General features: G+C 53.5%; 5 protein-coding genes across 5 annotated transcripts; 2 read left to right on the forward strand and 3 right to left on the reverse strand.

Annotated features, from left to right (window-relative positions):
• Positions 1-1280: 1280 nt before the first annotated feature.
• C8A04DRAFT_13657 (fungal-specific transcription factor domain-containing protein) lies at positions 1281-3428 on the forward strand (the record flags this gene model as incomplete). The annotated part of the gene is made up of 4 exons (XM_062777800.1): positions 1281-1437; positions 1500-1749; positions 1841-2588; positions 2652-3428. Coding segments are annotated over 4 exons (1932 nt in total), but the record flags the coding sequence as incomplete, so codon positions are not given.
• A 1288-nt stretch (positions 3429-4716) lies between these two features.
• C8A04DRAFT_38726 (beta-lactamase-domain-containing protein) lies at positions 4717-5904 on the reverse strand (the record flags this gene model as incomplete). The annotated part of the gene is made up of 1 exon (XM_062784328.1): positions 4717-5904. The coding sequence occupies one exon, from the start codon at positions 5902-5904 to the stop codon at positions 4717-4719; it is 1188 nt and encodes a 395-aa protein (XP_062635325.1).
• Positions 5905-6779: 875 nt separating this feature from the next.
• On the reverse strand, positions 6780-9803 carry C8A04DRAFT_13674 (uncharacterized protein; the record flags this gene model as incomplete). The annotated part of the gene is made up of 6 exons (XM_062777808.1): positions 6780-7573; positions 7628-7783; positions 7839-7886; positions 7947-8002; positions 8090-8279; positions 8351-9803. 6 exons carry the CDS (start codon positions 9801-9803, stop codon positions 6780-6782), a joined length of 2697 nt encoding a protein of 898 aa, XP_062635326.1.
• Positions 9804-11036: 1233 nt separating this feature from the next.
• C8A04DRAFT_38728 (uncharacterized protein) lies at positions 11037-13094 on the forward strand (the record flags this gene model as incomplete). The annotated part of the gene is made up of 4 exons (XM_062784329.1): positions 11037-11218; positions 11280-11580; positions 11639-11837; positions 11899-13094. The coding sequence occupies 4 exons, from the start codon at positions 11037-11039 to the stop codon at positions 13092-13094; spliced, it is 1878 nt and encodes a 625-aa protein (XP_062635327.1).
• Positions 13095-14340: 1246 nt separating this feature from the next.
• Positions 14341-15295, reverse strand: C8A04DRAFT_38729 (uncharacterized protein; the record flags this gene model as incomplete). Its single annotated transcript, XM_062784330.1, has 2 exons — positions 14341-14750; positions 14806-15295. 2 exons carry the CDS (start codon positions 15293-15295, stop codon positions 14341-14343), a joined length of 900 nt encoding a protein of 299 aa, XP_062635328.1.
• Positions 15296-15374: the final 79 nt, after the last annotated feature.

Consider the following 15374-nt stretch of genomic DNA (forward strand, 5'->3'; position numbering starts at 1 on the left):
TGCATAGCTACCTATACAGATCAGAAGGTTATAATTAGCACCCGAAACGGTCATGGCATTTTGGCAGCACAATGCCACGAAGACTAGGATACCCGCGGGCCGACCCAAAGATACAGAGGACAGGTTCAGTATAGAGCTACTCGCTCTAGAGGAATGTGGAAGTTTGGAGGAGGAGAAGAAACACCATCACGGACGTCAATTGATAACGTCTGGGGTGGTCCCGGGTACCTCGAATACGCGGTTGTAAACTGTCATCATCTCAGGTAACTACCTAATTACATGATAACCGTGGAACCGTACCTATTGGACTTCCAACATGACAACAATACACAGGTAGAAAAAGTCAGGTGGTTAGGTATGATTGCGGAAACTGTTATTATTCACATTCCACTATTCCCTGTATGCCCTATGGTGCGCCGGACCTTGAACCGCTCGCTGTGCAGGAAAACCGCATAAAACATCCGTACCAACGATGATGGATGGCGTTGGTCAGTCCCATCATTCCATTACCATGTTATCCGATAATCCGAGGAATCTGTCCATGAAAGTTTAACTAAATCCGACGTTTGGCTGGCAATCTCGCCGCCCAATCACAATGACCTAAGTACCGACTCAGGCCGCCTTCGTCGCTATTAACCCGTCTTACGCTGGCTGCAGGAGGACGGACATATGCATGTATATGTAGCGAGATAAGCCATCCTTGATAGTTAACGATGGGGGGGATAACCAAGATCGGGAGGAACTTACCGGCGCGTGCATGGCTCCCGCTCACTCGCCAATGAGGGTGAGCTGGGGGAGCCGGGTGAGCGCACCCGAGCATTGTCTGCATGCCAACATGCTCCCGCGCTCCTTTCGACATGCGGGGTACATGTGCCAAATCACGTAAGCCACACGGAAAGATTGGGGGTCAAATACAGTGCAACCCACCCACCACTGGGTGCCCAGCGAATGTCGCAGTACGAATACCAAGTTGGGTACCGCGGACTGACTACCTTTGATGTCCGTTGAAGCCCTCAGACCGCCGTTCAATTTGTGTACAAGACTCCTGGTCTGACCCTTTTAACTTCGAACCGAAATTAAGCATTCGAAGCCCGCGCGCACCTGACAATCCTAATTCCACCATGTCTTCTGTGGGTGAGCCGGGCGACGGCGTGTCGGGTTCTGCGAACGCTGCCATGAAGCGTTTGGCGTGCGAGTATGCGAACAGTCCCGTTTCCGTTGTCGTGTTGTAACCTTCACTTGTCCGCCGTGAACGCAGGTTGACAAAGCAGCCAAGCAGACCCTGCCGCGATCGGAAGATCCGGTGCGACCGACAGCACCCAACATGTGGCCGGTGCGCTAGAATGAGGAACACCTGTCGCTACTCGACGCGATCCAAGTCGACGTTATCCAACACAGATCTATCCCGCTACCTACTGGCAATGGGCCAGCGTCTCCGTGCGTGTTTTTGCCATGATCAAACGTGACGGGCGAGAGCTGACGAGAGGGATCCGGGGCAGAGCAAATTGAAGCCCGAGTAGCACTCAATCCGAATGGCAATGGCAGTGGCAGTGGCAGTGACAGTGGCAATGGCGCGGTCGTCCGGGAAACGTTTCCAACACCCCCACGCGAGGGACAGAACGACAATGCAGGCGCGGTAACACAAGCTTTGTCAATCTCGTTACCGCCAACGACGTTATCGGCGCAGCCAAACCCAACCATACCCCCTTCTCGGCTGGACATGTTCGGCATGGGTGGGGAAGAAATGCAGTTTGAATACTCGGCAAGTGAACTTGAATGGTAATATCTCAAGCTCCTGAATCTCGTCTCGTTACCAGTCGGAGGTTTGACGCGTCGTTAGGTCGGACCCAGCAGGCAATGACGGCCCAGATGGGGCAGATTTCAGCGCGGACGCTTTCGCTCCCGTCCAACTCGATCCTAATACATCGCCGCTCATGGCGGAGTCTCAGCTACCGTTCCAATTCGGCCCCATATCGGCGGAAACCTTTTCTTCCACGGCAAACCAGGCCCAGCCGGAGCTGTCCTCTGGACTGCTTCACGGAATGTATGACAGACACTTTGAGCTTTTTCACCCAACCCTGCCCATAATCAACCGAACGAGATTCGAAGCCGACTTAGAGGCGGCTGAGACACCACAGCCTTCTTCTCTTGGTGTTCATGCTTTGTCTTGGGCTATGGCAACCCTCGGGTCATCCTCGATACCTGAACTGCAGGGCCACGTTGACCGATGCTACGACAAATGTCGTGTCCTGCTCGAACTAGCAGAGCGACAGGACACGGGCGAATCCTTGGACCTTCACAGCCTCCAGGCCCTCATTCTTCTGACTTTGTACGAGTTCAAACAGCCCAAATTTGCGCGGTCTTGGATGACGCTCGGCCGAGCCATACGGCTGGCCAAAATGATGGGGCTGGATCAAGGAGCTTGCTGTCTTTCAGCAGTGCCTGATCCATCGCACGTCGGCCCGTCCCTGCCTCCCCCGGCAAACCCATCCGAAGCCGAGGAGCGGCGCCGGACTTACTGGGCGTTGTTTGTCTTGGATGCTATCTCGACCATGCAGACGAATGCGAGGACAGCGCTGGAGAGACCGGTATGCCCTAGCCCAGTCATCACTCGTGATCTACTTGTATCCCAGCAGGCTAACCTCGTCTAGAACAAAATGCCTCTTCCCTCGCTGCCGGATTATCCGGATGGTCCAACTCAGCCAGGCTTAAATATGCCGAACCTGCAGCAAGTCTTTGCCCCAGAGACGGGAGACAATGTTTCTTTGTCACCCTTCGCCAGTATCGCCGTTGTGATGTGGCTGTACCGGCGCTACGTCGAACACATGACTTCCCAGCAGATCCAAGATGCCCTGGAGTCGGCACCCAGTCCCTCTTTCTGGGAAACACACTACTCGATCGAAAAGGATATCGCTCGGTGCAAGAACACGACACTGGCGCGCTACATTGACGGCGAAATGTCAGATGATCCGCGTTCCCTTATCCTGCGCATGAACCTCGCCGCCGTGGAGATCAGCCTTCATCAAACGGCGTTGACTAAGGTGGAGGAGAGCAACCTTCCACCAGCACTGGCCATCGATGCTAGCACCAAATGCGCCTCGGCAGCAACAGATGTCGCGAGGGCGGCGCAGATAGGGAAGAGCTTATGGGCCAAGAACCGGGAGATATTTCGCAAGCAGGACCGTTTCATCGTGTGGCCCATGACTGTAGCTATCCTTGTATTAGGACGACTTATAGAGAAGAAGGACGATGTTGGGGGTGGGACACAAAGTTTGAGATTTTCTTTGAGGGTCCTGGGGAGGGCAATGAGAGACCTCATCCGCCATGAGCACGTTCAACCTGGGCTCATGGACAAAGTCGACGATTGGCTAGGAGCCAAGTCACGTTCGCCTGAACAGACAGTCGAGGATGACAATGAGACATTATGAAGGATATAAGTTCTAAAACAGAGTGGAGCCCCGCTTACGCTTTTAGGGGTAAGTTACTATGTACACTAGGGGGCAACGGCGGTTGGGTATCAAATTGGATTACTGGAATAATTACAAGCTTCCTTGATAGGCCATGGCCTCTCGCTTGCTAGCTTAATTGAGGGCCTTTGCTTTATGAGCAACGCTTTCATGACTAGGTAGTACTTAGTCTGTAACTGACCGCATTGTGAACAACTGTAAAGGCATCACGGACACTACAGCTCCACTGGTACCAATGCACGGACCGCAAAATTACCACCGGAGGGAAACAAGCGAAGCGGTAAACCCACAAGATCTAGCAGTATCTTACCGCCCAGGGTGTTTTTTGAGACACTTCCTGGCACCACCGAGGGCCTCCAAGAGGGTTGGGTGTATCTGCGTGGGGGCTTGCCCGAGGACAAGAGGTTGCTTTGCGTGACATGGTCGGCTACTATACGACCCTGCACATGGCGCAGCGCGCAGCATTCCATTTCGATACATTAATGGCACCCACATGAGCATTGGACTAATACAGCGAGGCTGTCCCCCCTCCGCAGGCTCAGGCGCTGGTAAGGGCCTGACTCTAATCGACCTTCGTAGGCGTCAGGACCCAACACAAAGCCCGACTTAAGCTGTCGGAATCACACGGTCGAGTTGTTCAAGCCCCATGGAACCTCTGTCAATGACAACTCTCGATTCTTGACTTAGTAGATTGTTTGCAATTTCGCAGCCATTATCCGTTTCTCTGCCTCACTGCGGAATCCACGGGGCTACGTTAGTAATTCTCTGTAAACCCTTTGTTAAGAGGGGTAGTCGAGCGGATGAATTTTACATGCATTATTTTGGCTTGCACTAACAGACGATACAAGACAACATCCCCCTCATTTCTGAAACTGTCAGGAGCGCCTGGAAGATCGCTCCTTCCGTGGTTGTGGCCCATAGGTTTTAGCGGAATTAATTAATTAGTCAAATGTCGGCCCCAGGGTAGGAGCTGGTGTGTCCTGCGGGGTCCGTGCTCGCATAGATGGTAAAAGAAGCGGATGATTAGGTAGCAAGTCGTGTCGCTCAAGATAACTTCAATGGAAGTCGTGGGATTGGACATTGGCGAGAGTGGCCACAGCGGGTTCGGGTGCGTTCCGACTGTAACAACGCCGAGTTTGTCATATTCACCGCTGATCATCCACGGGTTCGACTTCAATACCAAGTGCTACCCAAACTAACTGGACGCTGATCATGAAAGAACATCAATACCCAAACAAGTCGACGGCTACTAAAACTCAACACCCAGCGCAGCATACACCACCCTGACGTATTTCCTCAGCAGCGGCGTGGCAGGCCCCGTGCCGGCCATCTTATTCATGGCATACGCAATCGTGAGTCCCCGGTCCAAGTCCATCACTACGATCGACCCTCCCCAGCCGCCCCAAACCGCAATCCTCCCATCAGGCAGCCAGTCATCCAGGACCGTCCCGCCCTGGCCACGGATAAGATAGCCCAGCCCAAGCCGCCAGTTCTGCCCGACCGAGAGATCCGGCCCAAGCGCCTGCTCCTCAAAGACCAACTCGGCCGTCTTTTGAGAGAGCAGGATTCCACCCTGGTCCTTCCTGCCCGCCAGCGTCACCTGTGAAAACACCTGCGCAATACTCCTCGCATTAGCATGCCCATTCCCCGACCCAATCACCGCCCGCCGCCACGCCGGCGTCAACGCATCAGTCGGTGAAATCATAGGATTCATCAGCGACCGCACCGGGATCGACTTCGTATTCGCTAGATCACCACCCCCGCCTACAGAAAACGGCGGCGGCGGCACCAGCGTGGAGATCCGACCCCAATCCTTCTCATCCGGCGCACCAATCTGGAAATCCACCACTGCCCCACCATTGTTTCCAGCCAGCGGTGTGGTAATCTCCTTCACGACAAACTCCCTCAGTCCCAGCCCCGTCACCCGCCGGACAATTTCCCCAAGCAAATACCCATACGTCCAGCTGTGATACCCGGATGCCGTTCCCGGTGTCCACCATGGCGCCTGCCGCGCGAGCTTGTCTGCACACGCTCGCTCATCAAACAAATCCTCTAGCCCCGTCTTGTCGTCAAACCCGGCCACGCCGGAGGTATGCGCCAGCACATGGCGGATTTTAAGCGCTTCCTTCCCGTTCGCGGCAAACTCGGGCCAGTGTTCCGCGACAGGGTCATCGGGCGACACAAGTCCGCGGTCGATGAGGATGAGCACGGCGAGGGCAGCGAGACCCTTGGTGGTAGAGAAAACATTGACGATGGTGTTGGCTTGCCAGGGTTGGGTGCGGGCGGTGTCGGTGTGCCCGCCGTGTAGGTCGATGATGGTGGTGCCGTTGTGGTTGACGGTGAAGGAGAGGCCGAGTTCGGCGCCGGAGGTGAGGGCGGTCGTGAGGAGGGTGTGGAGGGGGGCGAAGGTTGGGGGGCAGAGCCCGGTGAGGGCCATGTTGGATAATTTTAGTCCAAGGTAATTGGGAATGATGGTGTTGAAGCTTATTTTTTTTGTGTTCAGTTTGTTGAGTTAAACTTAATGGCCTCAAATAACTGGTTTCTCGGCTTTTATGTTGATCTTAATACATCTGCCTAGAGTCGCTTCATTGTGAGGGGTATGTACATACGTGTGCCTGGTACATATTACATGCATCCATTGCGTGCTATGATTCATCCTGATTCAGATCAACTCAGTATGTGTTTCAGCTGAGCCACCATTTAACGCTAAGTCAATTTGTTTAGCTCTTCGGCTGGTGCCTGAGCGCGTTGATCCAGGAGTGTACTTTCTCCAGTTGGAGAGCACCCGAACTCAACCACCTAGCTGTTGGTTTCCAACGTAATATAATACACAAACAACAACACTTGGTCTCAGTACGCAAGGACAATTAGAACCAAGAGATATGAAGTCTACGACGATGTTTCCTTGGAAGCTACGGCCCGCATAAAAGAAGGGCCAAGGCAGAATCGCATGACAGCATGCGTCACCTCCGACAAACAAATCTGGTGTTGATACGCCTACTTTGGCGACGAAGGCTAAGGAGTTGGTGAGGTTGGAATGTCGGTGCGATGCCATCACCATAAAGCATTTCAATGGATGGACATCACGGAGCTGAAGTCCCCAAGTCGCAGTGTAACTTCCCGCGTTGCGGTTGTATTTCATACCAGACATCTGTGGGCAAATGTATTCAATCTGAGTCCCGCCAAGTGTTATCCAAGGGCCAAAATATTTCTTTCGTACCCTAGCCCGGTCTTCTCGTCTCGCCTTCCAGATACGCTGACCCATACCATTGGAAACACTGTAACAAAATAGATAACAAAAAAAAAAAAAAGCTACTGCTGCGTCTGGCTCGCATTGAACCCCTGAGGCGATTGTTGGGGGGTTTGCTGTAGACCTGTGGGTCCCCCATAGAGGAGGGTCTGGCCTCCCGGCGTGCCAAAGTTCGGACCCTGGTAACCTGTCTGCATCTGGAAGCCATGCCCAAGCCCTTGTGCCGTTGGGTTGAACGTCTGCTGCGCTCCCGTTCCAGCGCCGTAGACCGCACCATTACCTGCACCCACGGGCGTCTGATATGGCATCCCTGTAGCCTGGAAAGGTGTGTGCGTGGTGGCTCCCTCTACGTTAGTACCACCGTGAGGTTGGTATCCATCGAAGCGGTATCCCCATTTCACGGCCTTGTCCGAATCCGTCTGCATTTTGATGCCGTAAATGTACCTATTGAAATGATCCGACACCTTGGCAACACTGTCAAAGTGCTCTCGCGTGACGCGAATTTTGTTACCCGCGCCTACTTCACTTCCATGACCGGCCAGCGCGACTGCACTCTGGAAGGCATTGCGGATTTGGCGACCGTTCCATACGGGTCCGACCGTGGATCCTTTTGCGTTCTGGCGGTCGAAGAAGTTTTCTGCGTATTCAAGGATGTCGTTTTCGTCAACAACGACGAGACCGCTTTCGACGAGCTTCTTGAGGTGGATGTGCCAGATCTTTTTGGTATTCTTCCATTCCAAGGGAGGGTAGTAGAGAGGCAGGTGGATACGAGACTTGAACGCCTCGTCGAATACGCCGACCCGGTTAGCTGTAAGAAAGAGGATTCCTTCATAGTACTCAAGTACACGGAGAAACACTGGGAATCGATGTCAGCGATGTTTCCCATGCTGATCAAAGAAGGTTGACTTACCAGACACTAAGGCATTCCGTGCGATATCATTCTCAGTCCTCTGGGCAAGAAAGATGTCTGCTTCGTCGAGCAGCAAAACGCACTCCCACAGCTGTGCAAGCTGAAAGGTCTCCTCTAGTTTCTTCTCAACATCGCGCGGGGAAGTGCCGAGATCGCCTTCGGACAATGAATTAGTTGTATGTGCGGGGATAAAACAATGCTTTGAACTTACCGCAGGTAATAGGGAGCAGGGGCCGCTTGTTAGCTTCGGCAGCGCATTCTAAACGCGTTATTAGCAAAAAGGGTGGCAAAGTCTAAACTTGTTGTCCTTTCTCCTCACCTGCCGTGGAAGTCTTGCCCACACCGGGGACCCCATGCAATAGGATAGTGACACCCCTGCCTAGTAGTGTAAAAAGAGTTAGTTTAGTTTTTGCCTCGCTCCAGCTGACGGAGGTGACACAAAGTAGACCCCAACCCGGCAACATACCCTTGGCTCTGACAACGTCAAAGTGCAAACCTCGATGGCCCTTCACAGACGAATGCGACTCAATCAAGGACTCCACCAACCGCTTATGACCGTCCGGCAACTGGAGGTCATTCCATGGCTTGTCACGGCGTGTCTTGTCCCTGAGTGTCTCCCCGCCATCATGGTCTGTGCCTATTCGGAGGCAGGCTAGTTGCGGGAGACAACACATCAGCAATCATGAATCTTTAGAATGTCGTAAGACACCATCATGCACTCACCCCATTTCCTTGTTCGAAACACGAACCCGAATACCCTTTCAGGTAACAGTAACAGGTCCTCCTCGTCGGACGGATGCGTTCGCCTCTTGTGCCACACCTCGCCCTGCTCCCACACCTCGTCCATAACCTGATCCGACACCTTGTTGTCCCAGGGGGTGTCATCATCAAATCCGCAGTAGTCTGTCGGATGCCCGGGTGATTTGAAGAGCTCCAACTCCCCGGTCTTGGGCCGCCAGTTGGGTATCTCCTGGAGCGCTCGCTGAAAGTCGATCATGACTTCGCTCTCGATCCATTCGGCGTACCGCGTGGCGTTCTCGGGGACATCGGCGCCTTTATCGTGCAGCTTGGCACCGTTAGGGCGACTAACCTGGTTACGGCCAGTGTATTGCTTGTGTCTTGGTTGCGTAGTGCACTGCACAAATTCTCTGCCTCGCCGCAGAAAGGTTTGTGTGTCGATGTAGTCGAGTCTTTGGGCCACATCCAACGGGATGACAGGCAGCGAAGAAAGCGGTTGGCAGCCCCCAAAGTATTCGATTTTGATCTGGCGGAACATTGGGATGTACCGTGTTCCGTCGTGGTCGAGATGATAGCAGTCGATGTAGAACGGTAAGAAGCCGTGCGTTCGCTCCGTGCCGCGCTTGCTCGTCGGTGGTGGCGCAGTTTTGTCGCGGGTTGCCCCTGTGCGCTGAATGACTTTCCAGACCTTCTGGGGAACTTCCTTGTCCCGGACGTAGAGAAGAGAGCGGGCAGGGAAAACAAACCACAGATCAGAGAAGTAGACTTGAGGCGATGAGCCAATATGTCGCAGGGTTGGAGTGATGTATCCATCCATGAACTTCACTAGGCATCGCAGGTCGTTGATCATCGCTGTAAGCTCCTCCTGGTTGGCACTGTTTGGGTCAAACCGCTTTGGCTCAATCATGTCCTGGGGCATATTGGCCTGCCATCTGTGCTCATGGTCTTCCTCGGTCGCGTGCGGAAAGCGTTTCAGTCGAACCTTTTCCATCTCGTCCAAGCCATCGCGGATCTCAGATTCCTTCTCCACCAGGATTTTGAACGGCCGGCGAATGGTATAGGGGGTCACGTTCTCCGTATCGCGGTTCAAGGTTCCGTCGTGGATGTTGTAGTCCATATATACCCCGAGGCGCAAGGAGCAGATTCGGATTCGGTCGGGGAGCTCGTCGAGAGGGTCCGCGTCGCCGCTCTGACAGCCACGTCTCTGGAACGGTCTCTTGGATGCATTCTTTGCTGATTCCAGCGGCGGTTCTTTTTTTTGTGGCTGGTCGCGTCCTGCCGTCTTGTCGGAGATGTCTGCAAAGTTGCCATGGCTCGGTCGGCTCAGTGAAATCTCAACAGCCGCGTGGGTTGCATCGGGAGTTTGTAAACTCTCAGCTTCATTCCAGGACACGAATATCAACTTCCCAGTGCAAAATCGGAGCTTCTGACTGCTCATTTCATCTGACTCATTGTCGCTTGTAATTGCTGCCTCATCGTTGTCTTTTTCGTCTGCTTCGGTCGTCCGCTCCATCCCCACCATCGTTTCGGCTTCCTGTTGTGTCGCCGATTCCCTCATCGCAATCTCTGCTTCTCTTCGCGCTAGCTCTTGCTCTCTCATTTTGACGCTCTCCTCGCGTTGCGCAACGGCCTCTTCCTTCTTCATCACGGCTTCGTCCCTCTTGATAGCCTCCTCCTTTTTTTTAGCGGCTTCCCTTTCGGCCTCATCAACCTGCGTTTCCCGTTTCGCAATTTCATCCACCTTTTTACGGTTATCGTCGCCCATTCTCTGCACCAATTTCTCCCGATTATTCACTGCTTCTTCTCGTGCCAACATGTCGTCGTGGTTGCGTGGCGTGTTCGATCCATTTGCTGACTGCTGCACCACTGCCTCAGCTTTGGCCTGGGCCTTGTGTTTGTTTTTTTTCCACATCTTGAATTCAGGACTTGGAAATCTGCAACTGAGTTGAGATGGGGAAGAGATTCGAGTCGAAGGGGTGGATATGTTTACAAACAGAGTCCAGGGACAACAGGCCACTTCCGCTGAGTTTGTCGCAGGGTCATTGGGAGTATTATCTTCAAGTGGGGACGGAGACCTGGAAGGGTCTGTCGCGCGGCTCGCGCGGCTCGCGCTGCTTCATGCAAGCTGCATTGATGGCACTCTTGGTGGTCTGCGTGTCACGAATCGGTGTCTCCTAATACGCAGCATGTCGGTCAACCTCTGCCGCCGACATTAGTGGAAGATCAACATACCAATAGATGGCGTGCATCTAGCTTTCAGCTGCCTCGGCAGAACCAAGGCTTGCCGGTCAAAGGTTTGGGCAACGATGCAGTAGGCTGCGATCTGCATGTCTAGATGCAATGCGGGCACATGGAGATGATACCAAACCTATCAAATGGCCTGTCCCAAGAGGTGTGGTGTCAGCTGAACGCGCAACAAGGCTTTGCTTCATGTATCAGTCTTGACCAACCTGCTGAGCCGACGCCACAAATCCGAAGCAATATGGATGAACTTTCCAACCAACGCCACTGCCCCTGACGCGATAATGCCCGACTCCCAGTGCCCAAAACCCCCTGGTCAGAACCCAACCTTTGACTGTCACACGGCAAGGAAGATTTCCGAGAGATAACTTCCACCCGACGCAAACATAGTCGGGACTCGTTTTGACTCGCAGCGTAGCGGAAAACGACAATGAGCGAATTATATGCCGTCTCGCAATTCCTTTCTACTAACAAAGCTGGCCAATTTGCTGAGCCCTGGCAAAACCCGGACCCCAGACTGCTTGACGTCTTGCCGAGGCAGTTTGCTGAGCAACACGGACGTATCCATGATCCGGCCCCACCGGTACCAGCGTGCCTTCCCCCATCTAAGGAGTGAGTCTGTTGTCTCCCTTCTTGAGGTCATGATTGGAAGTTAACACGTGAAGTGCTCAAGATTTCAGATTTGTGCCAATGAATTCTTGAAGGGGATGCGCGAGTTCCTCAACAGTGCCCAGGACAAGGGCGCCACCCAAGCCTTCGATTCCCGATCTTGGGACAACTTGAAGAACGAAGCCACTGAGGCGTATAACAAACTAGACGAGCATGAGAAGAGGAGAAAGAACTGGCGCAACCCCTTCGAGGCAGCCGACAAGCTTGGCGGCGCGGTGGCTCGCCGTATTGAGTTCTTGATTGAGCTTCTGCCCGATGGCGATTACAGTGGCCTCTTGGCTGGGGGACTAAGGTTGCTATGCAAGGTAAGTCTTTGACTCGTCTTTGAGAGGTACGGTTGCACATCCTGACCTAGACCTACAGACGGCGCAGCGTAAGAAAGAGGTTCGCGAAACCATACTCAACATGCTGGACAGCATTTCAGACACGGTGGCGTTCAGAACGGACGAGATCAGGATGTACCGACAAGACCTAGAACTGAGGGACCGGTCTGAAAAGTTGTATATGGCAATATTGAACTTCATTCGGTATGCGGTCGCGTATCTCGACCGGTCAAGTGCTCGTGAGCTACGACCCTACCAGCACCCGTTCCAGCTTTGAGCATCGCCTAACGCCGAGTGCAGTCGAATCGTTCAAGGCCTTCTTCAAACAGGACGAGTATCAGTCGGATCTAGACTCCGCCGTGGAGGAAGTCAATAATGCTGCTAAATCCTTCGAGGGTCTGGTCTTTATTTGCTTGCAGAAGCGTGTGCAGCAAATTGACCACAATATCCAGACTTTTCAAGCCCAAACTAACCGCAATTTCCGGACCATGGAGACTCTATACTTCTATCTCGCGGGAATGGCGAAAGACATCAGCCAAGACATTAAATCTCTACTAGAAGAGCAGAAGCGAGAGGCGCAAGCCCCGACCGTGGTGCAAACACTGCACTTCGTGAACGTCCAGGGAGGCGCCCCCCCTCCACAAGCATCAGTCCAGATGGCCGGCCCGCAGTTCCCTTCTCTGTCGATACCAAGCACTCAGCTTTGCCAGCTACTCTTCACCAAGTGGAGGGTTGAAACGGGACCATCGGCAAGAGATCTAATGCCAGACCTCGTGGCGGATGTACAATCAGCCTTGGGAATCGTTCCAACCCACTTTGGTGAGAATCAGCTGGGCCTACTGATGAGGGACAGCGCATTCTCGACATGGCTGAGAGCTCTGAACTCCCAATTCGTCATCCTCCATGACGACAGCGCACTGGAAAGCAACAACTCTCTCTCCACGTCCAGCCATCTCTGCGCCTTGCTGTCGAAATCTATGTCTGTGCCGGGTATGCTCCCGCTGACATTTTTCTGCGGTCTGCATACCGCTGATGGGGACTCGCTCGAGGGCGGAGATGGCATCATGCGCGGCCTTGCGCTGCAGCTGCTCCAGGCATTTGGGGATACAAGCCTCTTCTCTCTCCCGATCCCCGGAGATGCCCAGCAGACTATGCAAAGACTGACGATGAACGACCTGACCACGACCTGCTCGATATTTTCCACGATCCTACAGCACATCTCGTCGCCCTGTGTTGTCCTTGTCATGATCGACGGTGCATGTTGGTATGACACTGAACTCAGGGGCGATGGCATGCAGATAGCGATGCGCTTTCTATGTCAGGCTGTGGAGGAGGCACGGGTAAGAAACGGAGGATTGGTGCTTAAGGTCTTGGTCACAAATCCTACTCGGAGGCAGCGGAACTTGTGGGGCATCCCGGCAACAGATGTTGATCTTGAGCAGAGCTTGTTGACCGGAGTTCATGGAGGCGAAGCTTCGAGGGTTCTGTCCCTTTGAGGTTCCCTAGGATATTATGCGGCGTTTCTGTCAGACAGTTTATAGGGGTAGTCACCAGTTGCTACAGCAAGGAACGATTGTCTTTTGTCCTATTGCCTCGGTCGGTCGGGGCGCTCCGTCGGTCTGTAACGGCTGAACCACCGGTACCGCGGCAAGAGTGTGTACTTTTCGCTTTTCAACACGCCGGGCATGGATACAGCGATGTTGCTAGACCCAGACGGAATCCAGTCAAAACCATTATCGCCCCACCACAACTCACATTAATTATACGAATATTTTCCAAACCGATTGTAACCACCCGAAATTGGGTCGGTCAGCCGAGAAAGTGTCGCATTAAAGATTTAATTGAACATTGAATCGAAGATTGAATCGAAGGTTGAATCGAAGGTCAAATGCTAAACGATAATACACCTAAATAACCCTAACCCTAACCCTAACTCCAGACATCCTTAAGAATGAGGAGCTAGCCCACTATTGCAATAGGGCCAGGTTTTTTGGAGCGAGCCTTCTATACATTTAAGATTGAATTAAAGATTGAATCGAAGCTTAAATCGAAGGTCAAACTTGAGGTTAAGTCGAAGGTTGAATTGAACAGAAGAAGTACTATAGGAGGTGTAGGGTTAGGGTTAGTTATCGAGGTAATGCGTTTGGCTGACTGGTCGAGTCGAGATACATTCGATTAAAGAATCGGTTCCTCAATGCAATTCGGTTGGTGCGAAAAATGAATCTAACGCAAGTGTTGTAGGGCGATAACGGTTTTGACTAGATTCATCTACCAGACCTCCGTACATAATCATCAAAACTTTTCAAGGAATGATTCCTCCCCCCTAGAGAGCCCCGCTGCGGTAATCATTGGGGAGCATCGCAGCTAACCCCGCACGGAGGCAATGGATATATGGTCAACGGGGCCCTTGCGTCCCAAATGTTGAAATATCCCGCACCAGGACCGTTCTGATGCAATTCTTAGAGCTTTTTCTGGGAAGTTTGACCGGGAGCAGTGACATCGCGATATATCGGAGTGTGGCCGCAAGTTCTCATTGACATGGCGTCTCCCGCTGAGACAAGAGCCGCAGAAGCAGCGACGCCCTGGCTCTAGAAGCAGGTGGATAAGATATGGAAGGATATCTATACTGACGCAGGAGTTCACTCACTCTCTTGAATAGGCTTAGCGCAGCGGTGCAGAGACAACCTAGCAAATGGAAGCCACTAGTTTCAACGCCTATTTCTTCCCAATACCGGTTCATGCTTAGAAATTAGCAAGCGAAAACCGAAGCCATGGGTAGTAGACGGTATTGTCAGGAAGCGGCTCGACCACCAGCGGTAGGTAGCGCTGCCGCCATTGCTCCTGCGTGGCGTCATCCATGTTGTCGTCAGTCATCATGACCCATTTCGCCTTGCACCACTCCCAGTACGACGGATACCACCCAGCCTGGGCCCAGTCAATGACGGCAGCGACCCTTGGGTTTGGCCCCTGCGTCACGAGGATGTTGCAGGCGACGAGATCGCCGTGAGTGAAGATGATGGGTATCTGGCCGGCGATGTCAATGTCGCAGGCGCTCTGAAAGGCTCGCACCGCACCGCTTCCTGGCCAGGGGCCGTAGAGGTGGCTTCTGTCTTTCACGATAATGTCGTTGAGCGGCCGTTTGCCAACAGCTCCTGATCACGCGTCAGTATATCTTTTTATTTGCGTTTTTGACGTGGCCTTACTCACCAATGTAGACCTCTCTCGGATCCTGCTTCAGGCTCCTCCACATCTGCACCATGCCCTTGAGCTCTCTACAGATGACCTGCCTCTCAGGCTCTGTCAGGCGGGTCCAGCGCGCCGCCAGGGTCGGGGCGTTGGCCAGGGCCATGTAGATGAAGCCCTGGCCGGCGTCCTCGGCCCAGCCCATAACCTCGGGCACCGGGACGCGGCCCCGCAGCTGCTGGTAGACGTAGCGCTGGGTCTCGACCTCGGTCCGCGTGACCTTGGTCCCATACTTGACGAGCAGCCCGAGCTCGGGGACGCTGACTGGCGGAGGTCGGTTGGCGTTATTTGCCTTGGGATGGCCAGTCGCTTTGTTGCGTGCTCTGATGTCGGCTGGCGAAGGAAGCAGTGTGGTGGGGTGAGACTTGGCGAATGTGGTGCCGGGGAACGGGGCGATGGCCGCAACATGGGCGGGCGCGGGTAGAGAAGGGGTGCGCGTCTTGCTGGGGGCCATGGTGACGTGGGAGCCGAAGATGAGAGTCAATGTGTGAACAAGATAGCCCTGAGTCTGAATTCTCAAATGGCCTGCGTGC

Source organism: Dichotomopilus funicola, assembly GCF_033296635.1.
Source record: "Dichotomopilus funicola strain CBS 141.50 unplaced genomic scaffold C8A04scaffold_51, whole genome shotgun sequence".
In the NCBI taxonomy this organism is placed as follows: domain Eukaryota; kingdom Fungi; phylum Ascomycota; class Sordariomycetes; order Sordariales; family Chaetomiaceae; genus Dichotomopilus; species Dichotomopilus funicola.